Source organism: Cydia strobilella, chromosome 6, assembly GCF_947568885.1.
Source record: "Cydia strobilella chromosome 6, ilCydStro3.1, whole genome shotgun sequence".
NCBI classification, from domain to species: Eukaryota; Metazoa; Arthropoda; class Insecta; order Lepidoptera; family Tortricidae; genus Cydia; species Cydia strobilella.
The window spans coordinates 18181954-18197180 of record NC_086046.1 but is presented as its reverse complement, the minus strand read 5'-3'; the positions used below and the strand labels follow the sequence as shown (position 1 = coordinate 18197180).

Below are 15227 nucleotides of genomic sequence, written 5' to 3'. Positions count from 1 at the left end.
TGGCTGAATGAAAAGATTCCTTTATTTTACCGAGATTTTTTTAAACGGCTTTTTTTCGCGTAAGTTGTAACGTTCCGTCCTTTTAAACAAATATCGCTAAAATAAAATAGTCTATTTTTAAACTAAGGTTTTAATTAATTCACATTTTATTCTTTATTCTATATAATATGATTTGTGAAAGAGCTATTGTAATAATAAATGAATCAAATTAAATTTGAATCGAGGCCAAAGTATTTGTGAGAAGACATCATAATTTCAATCGTAATTTATCAAGACAAATATTTAAATGATAATCTAATTAAGGTTACAATTTATCACGTATTTTTATTAAATAAAATACCTAGTCAAGCCGTTTTATTTTTTGTCATGTGACGAACCTCCCAGAGAAAATTGTTATAAAAATGATCAATAGCGTTATTTACCTACACTAGTTTGCAGTAAGTGTAATAAAAAGTTACCACAGTAGGCCGAGCACCATGATTGACGTGACAGTCCAGTATCTCGCCGCGAGATAGACTACCCGTCTTTTACTAACTGTATGACTTAAAGGGGGACGGGTAGTCTATGTCGCGGTCGCGGTGAGATACTCTCGCGCCAATCATGTACTAGCCCGGCAGAACACAGAAGTAACAATTTACTATAGCACTTTAAACTCTCGCGTTTTGTACTCATAATTAATGTCATTACCGGGTCTAACGCGATTCAATTGCGTTAGACCCGGTAATGACATTAATACCAAGTTACTGTCAATTTTTAGGGTTCCGTACCTCAAAATGAAAAAATGGAACTCTTTGTTGTCCGTCCGTCCGTCTGTCTGTCAAGACCCTTTATCTCGGGAACGCGTGGAGGTATCGAGTTGACATTAAAACCATGTACTCAAGTCAACGGTCCCCCTTAAAGCTGTGAAAAAAATCAAACCTAAGACGTAAAAAAAAGATACGGCCGTTTATGCCGCAAAAAACGTACCTATACCTATATTTCGACACACTCAAGGGAATCAAAATTTATAGTACTTCCCGTTGACGTAGAACTATGAAATTTGGCAAATAATATCGTCACACTACAAATACAGGATAAATTCTCAAAAGTATAAATTTGTTAAAAAAATTACGATGGCACGTAAGTACATATTTAGATAAGTAATTTAGGTAAGTACTTCTGAAAGTAATATTGTATTATGGCTACGTATTATCATTATCACAGTTAAAGGTTCTGTTATCTCAGGTGCCATAAAGGTGAATTTCCCGGAGCAAAATTGTTTGATAGCAGTAATGCAGCGATATGTTATCTCCAGGGCTTTACATGACTTATCAGACTAAACCTTTGTGGTGAAACTATGTTTGAACTTTATATGTGGGACAGTCTAAGTAAACATTGTAAAAAATTGTGCTTCAATTTAATGATATATACCTACAGGGTGAAATGTCAACCACCAGCCATACTCTGCGTAGTGACTTTAGGTATAGGTCATACTGAACAACTTTTATTAGGGACCAATATCATGTGGATAAGGGTTAAATAAGAAAATTAACCTTTATAGCCCTTAACTTCTGGGTATGTCTAGTCTACAGGAAAGACGCAAACACAGTTTTGTGTTTGACCCTAATATTGATATGCTCTTGAATAGGTTAAGGGGGAATCTAGACTAGATCTGTACCATACTGTTATAGGGTTCTTCAAAAAGGAACGGTTTTAAAAGAGTTGGCACCGCGCATGTGACACTTCTGGAGTCTGGAGTTGCAGGCATTAATGATTAATTTGCCAGTGATATTTTGTAAAAAAAACCGGACAAGTGAGAGTCGGACACGCCCACCGAGGGTTCCGTACTTTTTAGTATTTGTTGTTATAGCGGCAACAGAAATACATAATCTGTGAAAATTTCAACTGTCTAACACGGTTCATGAGATACAGCCGGCTGACAGACAGACAGACGGACAGTGGTCTTAGTCATAAGGTCCCGTTTTTACCCTTTGCGTACGAGACCCTAAAAAAGACATTTTATACACGAATACGAGGAGTCTTTCGCAAATAAGAAAGATATAATAGGTATATACCTATGGTACAACAAGTATTGCAGTAACATTAGACATTAGACTGAAACTACGGACAAGGCGTTAAATTGATTGATGAAGATCCATTAGGATAATGACTGCCTTTTTCTACGACGAAAGAAAATAGAAATAGACACCTAAGTAGGTAGGGACACTAGGGACTAGAAATAAAGCAATCAATCTTAATCCTTAGACCCGTTATCGATGAAATACAGTTGATGAATGAATCCGCGTTTCTGACTTACCTATATGAAGCAATTTTCTACTATACAACATTAAATAAATAATTATTTTGAGTTATTGTTTTGTTTCGTCTTCTTTGACCGCGGCGAGCTGTGATTGGTCAATTTCATTATAGTTGACTAAACCATTTCGAAACGAAATAAATATTATAGTGTCAGTAGAAAAAGGCGCGAAATTCAAATTATCTATGGGACGATATCCCATCGCGTCTATTTTTTTTTTAATTTACCGCCTTTATCTACCGACAAGATTTCTTGTCCAACTATATTTGAGTTGGGAGCCCATACATGAAAAGTACCCAATTACAGTTTGGTATACGAAATCTTAATTCAACCATTACAGTCAACGAGTAGAAAAATATTTATAGTTTGTCAAAGGACTGTCTCATTTCAAACATATAGACAGAGAGAATCATACTATCTTTGTCTTACACTAGTACTAGCACCCAAAAGAAAATAACGGGTATCGTTTTTTTGTTCTTATTTACTGACAAGATTTGCTTGACCAACTATAATTGACACTAACACAGCGACTATATTGGTCAATATTTTTAAATCAATAACGTCAGAGTCAGAGGTCGTAGCGGGGCAGTTCAGGGTCGCGATGAAATAGCCGTTGCCGTTGGCAAATAGTGCAGTGTGAAGTCGAGGACAGAACTATCGTGCGACAAGAAAAAAAACAACAAATTGTGTGTGATCCGCGGCTTGTCCATGTATTTTATTTATTTACATTGGCATTTCGGAGGTGTTGCAGTTGTACCGTGTTCAAAATAACGGCAAGGTAAAAAAATGTGTTTGACCTAATTTTAATATGCCGTGAGTACTGGCAGGCTAATCAGTAGGTATAAGTACCCAAGTTTTGAACAAGTTTGGGAACAAATCAAATTATTTTATTAAATATTTTGATTTGTGTTTTTAAGTAGTCACACTACTATGTATAAATTAAAAATTGTAATAGATGTCATATATTAAAGAAAAAGTGACGAAGCCCTCCAGTGGTGAAGGCCGGATTCGAACCGGCGTCTTTAGCTATCGCGGCTAACGCCATGAACCCCTAGGCCACCCTTGTTTAGAAAAATGTTGTACATACCTACCTGTAAACGGCATGCCGCATGCAATTTTCTAGCAATTTCTATGGAAATTTAAAGCCTAAATATAGGTACAATGGATTCTACCTATAATATTTAAAGTTGTTGGTTACATGTTTTTCTTCAAGTCACTCCGACATTACGGAAGTATGAAGTATTGCAATATCCACGACATTTCTCACTAAGGTCCGCCACTTGCACCATCCCACTAACCCCGGGTTAACCGGTTAAACCGTTAACCCAGTGTCAAATTGTACTGGTAAGGTAACCATGGTAACTCCAGGTAAAACCGGGTAACCCCAGGTTAGTGAATGGTGCAAGTGGCCCTATACTGTGACTGTGACGAAACATAGACGCAGTTTGTTTGTAGCCATCGAGTTTTCTTGAGTGTTTTGTAATTTGAATATTCTATAGTCTAAGGCCCACTTCCACCGGTTAAACCTGGAGTTACCATGGTTACCAGTACAACTTGACACTGGGTTAACGGTAGACCCACCCTACCCTACTTAGTAGGTATTTTTATATTATTTTTAGCTTTAATTTTAAATGATTTTTTTTTCTTTTTGAGTACTTTTTCATTTATTTATTGGCTCTGATCCTTTTACCATGATATTTCGAGCCAAGAATGGTATATCTTTTTAGCTAAAGTTTAAATAAAGAGACAATACATAGATATACTCCGCAAACCATACAAAATGTAACAATATTTATATGAAAACTAAAATGGATCCGGAGGCAGTAAATGAATTCCGATTACAAAATAATTTAAAATACTGTTTATTGGCATTATTTCGTAACTTTTTTTAACTGTGCCCCAAGGATAACAAATACTTTTTTTTTCTACATACACGAGTGACCCTAGTTAACGGTTTAACCGCTTAACCCCAGGTTAGTGGAATGGTGCAAGTGGCGCTAAGTGGCCATTATCTATTGTTTCACATTTCTTGCATTCGACTAACTCTAATTACTACGGTGCTAAAGTTTAATTCTGTCGAATCTACGTGCCTTCCTGAAACATAAGAACTACACTGTTGTGTTTCAGTGCTTGCACCGGCGTAGGCGATTTGAGTGGTCGAAAAATCCAGTATTAAGTGATCTATAAATACGTAACAACTGCGCGTAGTCAGAAATAGCTCCTATACTGGTTTTCTTGAACTATCAACTCGCCTACACTGGGCGGTCAATTGGAATAGCAACACAACGCGCAAAGCGATCCACTTTATGTCCTTATCAGTATTGTCAGGACATTATCACCTCGATATCGTTTCCTAAAACAGGTGCCGTTCACAGTTTCAAGTGATGCAAATGAACAGTGAAACAAAGCAAACACAAGGCGTAAATATGCAAAATATGAAGTTCACGAAAACGGAGGCGGAGTATAACCTGAAGTCGATCAGGTTTCTGCTGCTGACCATCACAACTATGTTTATTGTAAGTATTCTACAAAACTCCTTTAATTATACCATCAGTGAGTTCTGTTTGTATATGGTTAGTTTTCGTGGACGTTACGAGTACTAAAAGATAAACCCCCTTGACTTTTCCTTGATGCATAACAATTTCACAAAAACAAAGCGTTTTCATGCTCGTGACTTGTTTTACCTGGCTACGACTGAGGTTGATTATGTTACGGTTACGATTTAGCAGTCGAGTCGTGACGTGAGTACCTATAAAGGTACATAAATAGGTGTATATTTATATATTCCTCCGTGGCACGGTGGCACCGAAGGCAAGATAGGTATCACATCAATTTTGTCAGTAGAAAAGGGCATGAAATATGTTTCTATGGAAAATCAGTCCGCATAGATTTTTCAAATGTTCCGCCTTATTTTTTACTGACAATTTCGTTTACCAGACAAGTTCAGACAACCTTTACTATTAGCAAAGAGAATTTAGTAGGTATAGAGGCGCATTGTCAAAGTAAATTTTGTAGCCACAATAAATATACTGCCATCTTTTTCGACACATGATTAAAACTTTTAGAACGCCATTTGTTTTTAATACGTCGGTGGCAAACAAGCATACGGCCCGCCTAATGTTAAGCAGTCTATGTACGCCTGCAACTCCAGAGGTGTTAGATACATGCGCGTTGCCGACCCGAACACTCCGCACCCTCGTTGAGCTCTGGCAACCTTACTCACCGGCAAGAACCTATGAGTAGGGTCTAGTGTTATTTGACTTTGATCCTCGTTATTTCACTGATATTTGCCAAAATTGTTAAATATCAAACGGTGTCGCCATTGCATCTTTTACATGAGTATAGACCAAAGGTATTTCCAAAAAATAAACACTAGCTATTTTATTCTACCAGTTGATACAGTTAATGCTAATGATAACATTTCTCCAAGAAACATTAGGTCTTACACTCGTCTGTCGTATAAAATATCCATAAAATTGAATATTTAGTACTCAAGAATATTTTTAGACAAGCAAAATTGAAAAAAAAAAAGAAAAATCTTTGAATGCAGTTTTTTTTTTTAAAATACTTAAAAGAACGTTTCCTATAAGTAAAATGAGCTAACTTAAGGTTTTAAGGCACTTTCCCTCCAGGGCCCATAATTTTTTCCACCCTGTATACCTACCTATACCATGATCACCTGGCGGGACCTAAAAAGCCCGGCGGGCCGCAGGTTGAGTATCGCTGCTGGGTACCAATCAACTCAAGATTTTTGTGACGCGGATGAAATATTCTACATGTTTTGATCGTCCTTTAGAAATTTTATCACGCGGGATTTTATACTGTAAATAGGTGTTGTGTTGTTTGATTATGTTTATGTGTGTACCATGTGAAACAATACCCGAGTCGACGAGTAAATAGACGCGAAGATAACGATCGTAGCGATTAATGATGGTAAATAGGTGAATTAGACCATGAAACTTGAACTGTTTGATTATGACATTGACAACATGCAACGCAGTAGGTACCTACCTGATTGCTTGTTATATGCATATGGAATGCACGTACTTCTATGGTACTATAGAGTAACCTTGTAAGAACAGTGTAAATTCTAAAGACATACTTATAAGGTATATTATGTATGGAATAATTATAGTTAACTACGAGAAGTTATAATATTGACCAAGCGTTAACGCAGGTCTCCGTTTCATTGACTGAGTGTTAGCGAAAGTCTACGTTTCAGTTTGGGCAAAAATGGTTTCGTATGTGTGGATGTTCTCTGCAGGTCGCATTTCTCAACTGATCCTCGTGAAAATTTGTGAGTAGGTCCGATAGTTAAATAGTTTTTTTTGTAGTTTCGTTTTTTGGAAAATATTTATTATGACGGAAATTGGCATAGAATACTTAAGCGCCAATTGGGTCTTAAGACCATAGTGAGTTTGCTGTGATAATGACTCAACGAAGAAAGTACAGCTCACAGAGCCACTAGTTAATTGTGTATTTCAGTAGCAGGCAATTTATTCGTTATCTTATCAGTATCACCTATTTATTATATTTATTTTATTCATGATACGAGTATAACCAAATCGCTGATGTATTTATTTAGGTCCGCTATTTACCCTCCTTACAATCTAAATCTGAATAGGTAGGTATAGGTAGGTATTATTAATTTCTAATTTCATTCGAATTCATATTTAATTAATACGACTCAATACCTAAATCAATAAAGATTCTAGGTCAGCGCAATTTATGTTGTGGTCCTTTATGTTTTGATGAGTTCAGTAGGTATATAATGCCTGGCATAATGAAGGTACATAGACTTATATAAGATAGACTGAAACTTAACTAAGTAGCTCGTCATGCTCTTTATGTTATCATAGAGTAACTTATACTAGAGCGGTACTGTCATAGTAAATTTTGTAACCCCAGTAAATTCACTGCCATCTGTCGACACACTTTAAAACTAAAAATGAAGATTTATAAAAATACGACAGAATGTATTTAAATATCGATAAATGATTTTTTTTATTTGCATTAATTATTTTTATGATTTTGACCCATGTTCTTTCACTGATATGCGTTAAAATTGTTAAATATCAAACGAAACCGTCAACGCCATCTATACGACTGTAGGCCAAAACTAGTAGCGCCCTCTGAACGAGAATCAAATTTTCTTGATTTTCGAGGCACGTTTTTTCCTTAGACTGTATCCATCTATTACGGAGTTATATCTATCTTTGATGTTATGTACTTAAAGAGGTTTTAGGTCATGCTCCTTATGTACTTATTAGGTACGAGTGGTACGACCACGGATTTAATGTATAGATACGCTAGATGACGCAAATACCACGATTTGTATTGAAACCAAGCGTGCCGACTTTTTCATACAAAATTTACGCATAATATAATTTTAAAATTACTTATCTGCGATAGGAAATATGTGCTTGCTTTTGTGCTCGCAATTTTTGGGCTGTTGTGCAACGAAGCATTTTTTATGTTTTCACGGACGTCCGGCTGCAACAACTGACGCGCGTGGTCTGTAAAGAGCGACGGTCAACCTCGACGCTTGGTCAGGGTTTGGACACGCGAAGTAGATGCATATGGTATATTTATTTCTGTGGGTACGACCCTTTTATTACGTCCGTAAAATCTGAGTAACATGTCTGCGGACAGATGTCTGTAAGCATCACGAATTCTATAAGACATATCTGTGCCTGATTCCCGCCAATCATTGACATATTTATCCGCTAGACAGATCGGCCACACAGATCTGACCGCCACATCAAAGGCCCTCGTCAGCGTGGGCAGGCGTGGCTTAGGGTGGTACATGCGGCCCACACCAATTTCGGTGTCTAGCCATAGTAGCTAGTTGCCGCACACCGCTACGGAACGGACGCCTGCTTGCGCTTGCGCCACCTTGCGGTCATATCTGTCGTAATAAACGCGTTTTGTTAGAGAGTGAACCTTCTGTAGCGAGTACTATTATTTATTTTGTGGCGTGAAGAAAGGGAGTTTTCCCGTTTACTGCCGGAAAATATTTGTAACCCTTCGGAATGCTTTAGCACCGACCAGTTGAAAGTAGGGAACACTTTTAACTTAAGCGTGTCAACATTAAGTTCATGTTTAGAACAGCCAAAATTTACAGTAGCTTACGAAAGCCTAATAATCAATTTATATTTGCAGATAGTAGCAGGCCTGATGGTTGTCCTCGGCTTCTCCGTATACTCGGAGTACCACGATTTCTCCTTCTTCTACGGCGCGAAGGGTGGTCGCTTCGTCACCCTGTCGGCGCTGTCGGTTTTCATCGGCATGGTGCTGCTGGTGATCACTTCGTTTGGATTCTTCGGCAGTCTTAAGCAAAGCACGTGCTTGGTCAATTTGGTAAGTATTGCGACTTGGTATGATAACTACGATAACAATAATCAGCTCGTTAGCCGTCTTCAACGTAGCATCTTACCTGCACAACTACAGGACGGTAAAAAATCTAATACCTTAGACTAAGGTAGAAAGATATGCCTTTAGACTTTGTTTTTAATTTGTAGTTGTGGTAAAATATGCTTCTTACGCCTCGCCTCGGAAAAAAGTATTTAAATCGTAGAAAAGCTACGTACAGTGGTAAATACATTATTTGCAAAGTCTATTCTAGGTCAATTTAATGTTCAATAATCGTCTATTATTCTACAATGACGCCTTTGCGAATGAACATTGGCCGCTATAAAATTTATAGTATAGGTGACAACCAGGGACCGGCCCGCTATCCCTTATCGGGGTTTTATAAGGGTATTGCATAAGGCTTAACTCACCATACCCTTTGCTAGACGAAACCCTTTGTTTTGGTTTTAAAAACCCTTATATAAAGCTACCACATTTGAGTAATCGGTAGCCCAAATACCCTTACAAAACCCTTATCATCCGCTCACCAACACCTTGCATATTGCTTATAAGGGTTAGCCTTATAAAGGGCTTCCCTTTTAGCATATAAGCGTGCTAATTTAAGTCGTCTACCTTGTTCATAAAGCACACACTACTTCGAATCCGAGCGATCATCGGCGGCGACGGCGGCGTTCTTTGACTAGGCACGTATTTTCTTTCCTTTTCATACACTACCGTAGATATATATTAATCCTGTCTCTTTCACGCAAAGGGAAACCTTTATAAAAAGCGCTTAAAGAACCCTTATTAAGAGCTAGCCTTATTTTTGGTTAGCTTTTCGGTAAGGGTTAGTCAAAGGTAAGGGTATGAATGGGCTTGCAGTTCAAAAGGGAAAGTCTTTCAATGTGTTAGCCGTGTTTAAGTGTCGCGCATTGAAAGGGTTTTATCGCGGAAAGGGTTGTCCGGTCCCTGGTGACAACACGTACCGTGGAAACCAAAGCAAACGACTATCACCAACATTGACATTCCAGAGATGTATATAATAAATTATATACTCTTTAATAAATAGGAATAGACTTTGTGGTCTTCATTAGCAGTTCAATTTTCCTGAATAGCTCTTTCCTATAGCAAATGCACGAGTTCTTAATACAAGCAAATGTGTACTAAAACCAATGACCATATCACTATACTTAGCAGCTAAACCTTTACTTGATTCCCTAGGCTCCCATCGTTAGATTCTGAAATGATGACAGTGATGAAAAGGGGACAAATCAGCCTGATCAGATCCATATCGTGGAACATACTGTATGACATGAGAAATCAAATCCTGATGACGGTTAACAAAATACACACAATCACTTTTAATTGACTCTACCTGGGCCATACGTGTTGGACTTCCCCTTTACAAAGGTATTATGTGAAGCGGGAGTCCAGTATGGTTGCTGACGCCTCGTCAGCAACCATACTGGTTTTATTCAATTTTAACTTGTTCATTGCAGTACGCGTTCTTCCTAAGTCTCACCCTAATCGTGATGCTGGTAGTGGTGATCCTGGCCTGCACTCTAGACTCTTCAATCGTGATAAAGTACTTCTCCATCCCCATATCCGAGTACACCGCTGATCCTGAGATCCAGGCTGAGATTGATTCACTGCAGTATTCGGTATGTTTAATATCTTATTGGCCAATGGGGCTGGCTTTATAGATATACCAGTGGCTAGATCAGGGTAGATGATATTGAGGAGATTGTTAAATTGCAGGGAATTACTGAAGCAAAATTTTTAAAGACATCAAAGATGTTCTGACCAACCCCTGTGTACCCTATAGAAAAAGTACCTACCTAAATTAGTTTATTATAATCCTGCGATCAAAAGAATTTGATTGCATGAAGCAATAGATAACTATAATTTTCAGTAGGTTCAAGACACTTCTGTGTGGTTACAATACTATATACCTAACAGTAACCCAAATACTAAATAAAAAAAAACCGGCCAAGTGCGAGTTGGACTCGCGCACGAAGGGTTCCGTACCATCACGGAAAAAAACAGCAAAAAAATCACGTTTGTTGTATGGGAGCCCCATTTAAATATTTATATTATTCTGTTTTTAGTATTTGTTGTTATAGGGGCAACAGAAATACATCATCTGTGAAAATTTCAACTGTCTAGCTATCACGGTTCATGAGATACAGCCCGGTGACAGACGGACAGACGGACGGACAGACGGACAGACGAACAGCGGAGTCTTAGTAATAGGGTCCCGTTTTCACCCTTTGGGTACGGAACCCTAAAAACACCATTTATCTAAATCAGGCAAAGTAGATAAGTACTTAACTTACAGTCGATTTATCCCAGTCTTATCCTGTTTGGTAAAGCACTTTCTAACCTCATTTCCATCATTCCTCATTTCATCCAGTCTAGATAACTTTAGAGAGGATCTTCTGAGATAGTAATGTTACTGAGATTTAATCATCATTTTCCAACACTTCCAGCTAAACTGCTGCGGCAGCGACTCCTACCTCGACTACCTGAACACCGAGTTCACCAGCAACCACTCCACCGTCATCACCACCAAGGAAACTGACGGAGACATCGTGACTATGGTCGTCCCTGCCTCTTGCTGCTCAAGTGCTGTTGATGTTATATGCACTAGGCTTAGGACTACTAGTTGCAAGGATGCGCTGGTCAACATGGTTATACAGAACTCGACTGTTATTGGAGTTCTGGGTGTCTCTGTGATGTTTATCAAGGTAAGGCTACTTTAAGAAGGGCAGCTTTCAGCTCTATCAAAGGCTTAATCGGAGCCATCCTGATCATGGACATTCCTGCCTCTTCCTGCTCAAGTGCTGTGGATGTTATCTGCACGAGGCTTAGGACTACCAGTTGCAAGGATGCGCTGGTTAATATGTTCATTCAGAACTCTACGTCATTGAAGTTATTGGTGTCTCTGTGATGTTTATCAAGGTGCCTGCTTTGAGAATGGCCACTTAATATGGCATTAACGCCTATTTACCTACTATCTGTCTACATTCTGTTATACTTTGACAATAATGGCCATAATGCCAAATGCGTAGATAAGCTTCCATAGTGGTCATTGTGGCAGGTAGATAAAAACGTGGCAAATTTCAAGTCATGTCATGAATTAATTTACTTGCCTCTGTCTTAGCTGACCTCTCATTTGGTTACACAATGAACTTCTGAAGTTGGTATTCTCAAATTAATTTGCCTCCGTGTTCCAGCTCCTCGGCATCATCTTTGCTCTCCTTCTGGCCCGCTGCATCCGCAAGAGTAAGAGCGAGCGCGCGCTAATCCAGTGGAAGATCCGCGAGCAGATGATCCTCGCGCGCCAACACACTGATGAGTGCAAGGCCGGTCATACGGGCGTCATGACGGTGTCTTTGGAGCAACCCACTTCTAGCAATGCATAGTGTTTTTCAAAATAATGTAGATACGCTAAACATCAAACTGCTTTTACTCGTATTACCAAAGTCAAAGATATCTGTCGCCTTACCTTTGGCGCTGCTATTTAAATTTGGAATTTAACCTCTGGGTAAAAGGTTCAAATTTCTTTGATTCTAGTAAGAGGCTTATAATAATCGGAACGGATGTCTACTTTTTCGCCGACAAAATAAAATTTACCGCTCCGCCTTGAAGGTTAATTAAATGCACCACTATAATACATTACCTATATCAGAATTTTGCACAATCTACTCACAACTAGAGCAAGATAAATTGGTAAATTGTCTAGTATAGCATAAGTGTGTAAAAAATAATTGTAAACCCTTGTTGTAATATTTATTGCCAAATAAAAAAAATAAAAAAGAAAAGAAAAGAAAAGATATCTGTACTATTAGATTCATCAACTGTAAACATAAGGGACCAGCGTAACATACAGTATTTGGAAATGAGGTTGTAGTAGTAGTAGTAGTAGTAAATCACTTTATTGTACAAAACAAAAATTGATAACATGAAATTCATATAAATTTAGGTACAAAGGCGAGCTTATCCCTATAAGGGATTTCTTCCAGCTAACCTTAGAGTAAATGAGTGGAAAATTCGAATTAGATAGATAGACAAACTTACAGAACGTACAATAATATTTAAGAAGGAAAACTACAATATTAACGTCTACGAATAACTAAAATACATCAATTGCATTATGCAATAAAATAAATATGTACTAGCATACATAAATATATAGTACTAAATAAATATTAAATAAATATATATATATATATAATATATAAATAATATATATATATATATTAGCACTCAACCAAATCACAGTTCGTGGGAAAGCCAAAGCTTTTTCAGATTAACTTTGAGTGATGCTACAGACCGGGACCGTTTGAGCGACAGGGGCAACTCGTATTTGTATTGTATTGGTTTATTTATTTATATATAAGTAAGTTCTATATTAGTTTTATGATATTGTAGTACTGTGATAGTGAAAAAGACCATAATTATGCAAGAAATGTTTTGATTGCACACAAGATTAATGTGGTTTTCTTAATAAAAACACCAATAAAAAAGTTGTACTATTCAAGACGAGAATGTTTTGTTATTTATTGGTTCTAGCATCAATAAAGGGAAATAAATAAACTGTTTTATATATTTTAGATATTTACCTATCTATTGATAAGATATTTGTTATATCTAACATTTCTAAGATAAGATAAGAATCGCAACTCATCAAATAATAACAGGTTGTTTCAATTTCTAAATAAATTATATTGATTTCTTATATATTACAATTTACAGGAGTCACTGGAATAAAATATCACTAGACGGTTTAAGATAACTGTGCACCAAGTTGGCAGCAAAAATGTATGGTAGTACCACGTACCACTATATAAATGTCATATTTTCATAGACATTTTATGCTTATGGTGGAGTTTCCGACTATCATTTGCTAGGTCAGTGTAACAGATGAACACTTAAGTATTTCAACTTAAGCCTTGATTTGATACCTTAACTTGTGATCCCAAAATGTCTTAACCTGTCTGATGAGGTTGCCGGCTTGTTCATGACAGCCATTCTGCATGTATGGCGGTGTGAACTCCCTGTACGCTATACATACCCGGCGGGACAAGATGTCCTCACGCAGCACACAGTGCTCCCAGTGGTATCTTGGCTCACCATAGAAGACTAGGAGTGATCTTCTGTAATAAAGAAATAAGAAATTACGGATATAATATATGTATGCAATGCAACTCAATTTGAAATTATGATAAATTGTGACGTTTTCAACCAAAAGGTACCACATTGTCGCTTGTCGATAAGGTTGATTTCAAATTAATGCTATATGGATAAAAGCGCCTTATTGACAACCGACAATAAGTACCCTTTTGATTGAGAATGGCACAATTATTTTGGTAGTGGAATTATGAAGGTTGATCATTAATAATATTCATGAAGAAGAAAGACAAGTAATCAGCGGTGGAACTTTTAAACTGGAGATTATTTTGAACCTTTCCAACTGAAGTTTAATTTAAAAGGTTAAGTTCTTATAGCTCGCTGGTACTCTTGATTAAGGAGATTTTTTTATAAATAATGTATGAAATATCATTACATTTACCAGTAGCTATTTTATAAATAAAACCATAGTAAGGAAACAACAGATCCGAACAATACCTATTTCCCTATTTTTCAATAAACAAAACAATAATATAAGTATTATATTTACCTAGGCATTGGTATTCTGACAACAACATCCAAATCATCTTGTGATTTACTTGCTTCATAAGCCATTTTATCAAGATCACTACATTCCAAATTAATACTGCCATCTGGTTTAACTATCGGACAGTATTTCTCTGCACAATGCAAATTATATTTCTTAGTATCTCCATGATATCTAGTCATAGTTAACACGGAATCAGACAAACAGTTGACAGTGATGATTCTTTCACCCCAAATCCAACAATCATCTATGTGAGGATCTATAGAAGCCCCTTTACTAGGGTCATACTCTAAAGAGCACTGCTCTATCACATCATAACCTTTCAATAAAGGCACAGCTTCGAATCTATCTTGCAGAAACTTGGAGAATGCTGGGAAGCCATCAAAATTGCCAGCATTGATTTTCATCTTCTTGAAATTCGTTTTAGGACCATAGTTTTGCTTACGTCTCCCGCTCTGTGATATGTCCCAAGGTACCTCGTCTATGTTTTTCATTAACACATGTTCTTCTTCCTCTGTTATAAAGTCCAACTGAATGTAAACGCCGGGATACTCGATCGGTTGTCCATTGTGATGGGGATGTTGTTTGTAGACATCAGCGTCCCAACCCGGCCAAGCTTTGTTGCAAAACGGGCAATAAACATAGCTTTTAGTCTTGTCGAACTCGAATTGAATTTTGTACTTGTCTGCCCCGTACTGGGTTTCGCAAATGAGGCATGTCCTGCATCCTTTGCATCCACAGGGTCGCGGCTGTGTCATTTTAGTTATCTACACTGGGATTTAAGATTTTCAGATTGAAATGAAAGAAATGTGTGAAATTCAATTACATTGATTAAATTAAATCAATAAACTATGATTCGTTGGCTTGGTTAAATTAGACTCAATCGCTCGACGCTCGAAA

General features: G+C 37.4%; 2 protein-coding genes across 2 annotated transcripts; one reads left to right on the top strand and one right to left on the bottom strand.

Moving 5' to 3' along the window:
- Nucleotides 1-2948: 2948 nt before the first annotated feature.
- Nucleotides 2949-12103, top strand: LOC134742187 (23 kDa integral membrane protein-like). Its single transcript, XM_063675173.1, has 6 exons — nucleotides 2949-3074; nucleotides 4659-4812; nucleotides 8459-8656; nucleotides 10147-10308; nucleotides 11137-11394; nucleotides 11884-12103. The coding sequence occupies exons 2-6, from the start codon at nucleotides 4681-4683 to the stop codon at nucleotides 12070-12072; spliced, it is 939 nt and encodes a 312-aa protein (XP_063531243.1). The 5' UTR covers nucleotides 2949-3074; nucleotides 4659-4680; the 3' UTR covers nucleotides 12073-12103.
- Nucleotides 12104-13326: 1223 nt separating this feature from the next.
- On the bottom strand, nucleotides 13327-15227 carry LOC134742186 (alpha-ketoglutarate-dependent dioxygenase alkB homolog 4). The gene is made up of 2 exons (XM_063675172.1): nucleotides 14331-15227; nucleotides 13327-13806 (listed from the first exon to the last, which is right to left on the bottom strand). The coding sequence occupies exons 1-2, from the start codon at nucleotides 15083-15085 to the stop codon at nucleotides 13596-13598; spliced, it is 966 nt and encodes a 321-aa protein (XP_063531242.1). The 5' UTR covers nucleotides 15086-15227; the 3' UTR covers nucleotides 13327-13595.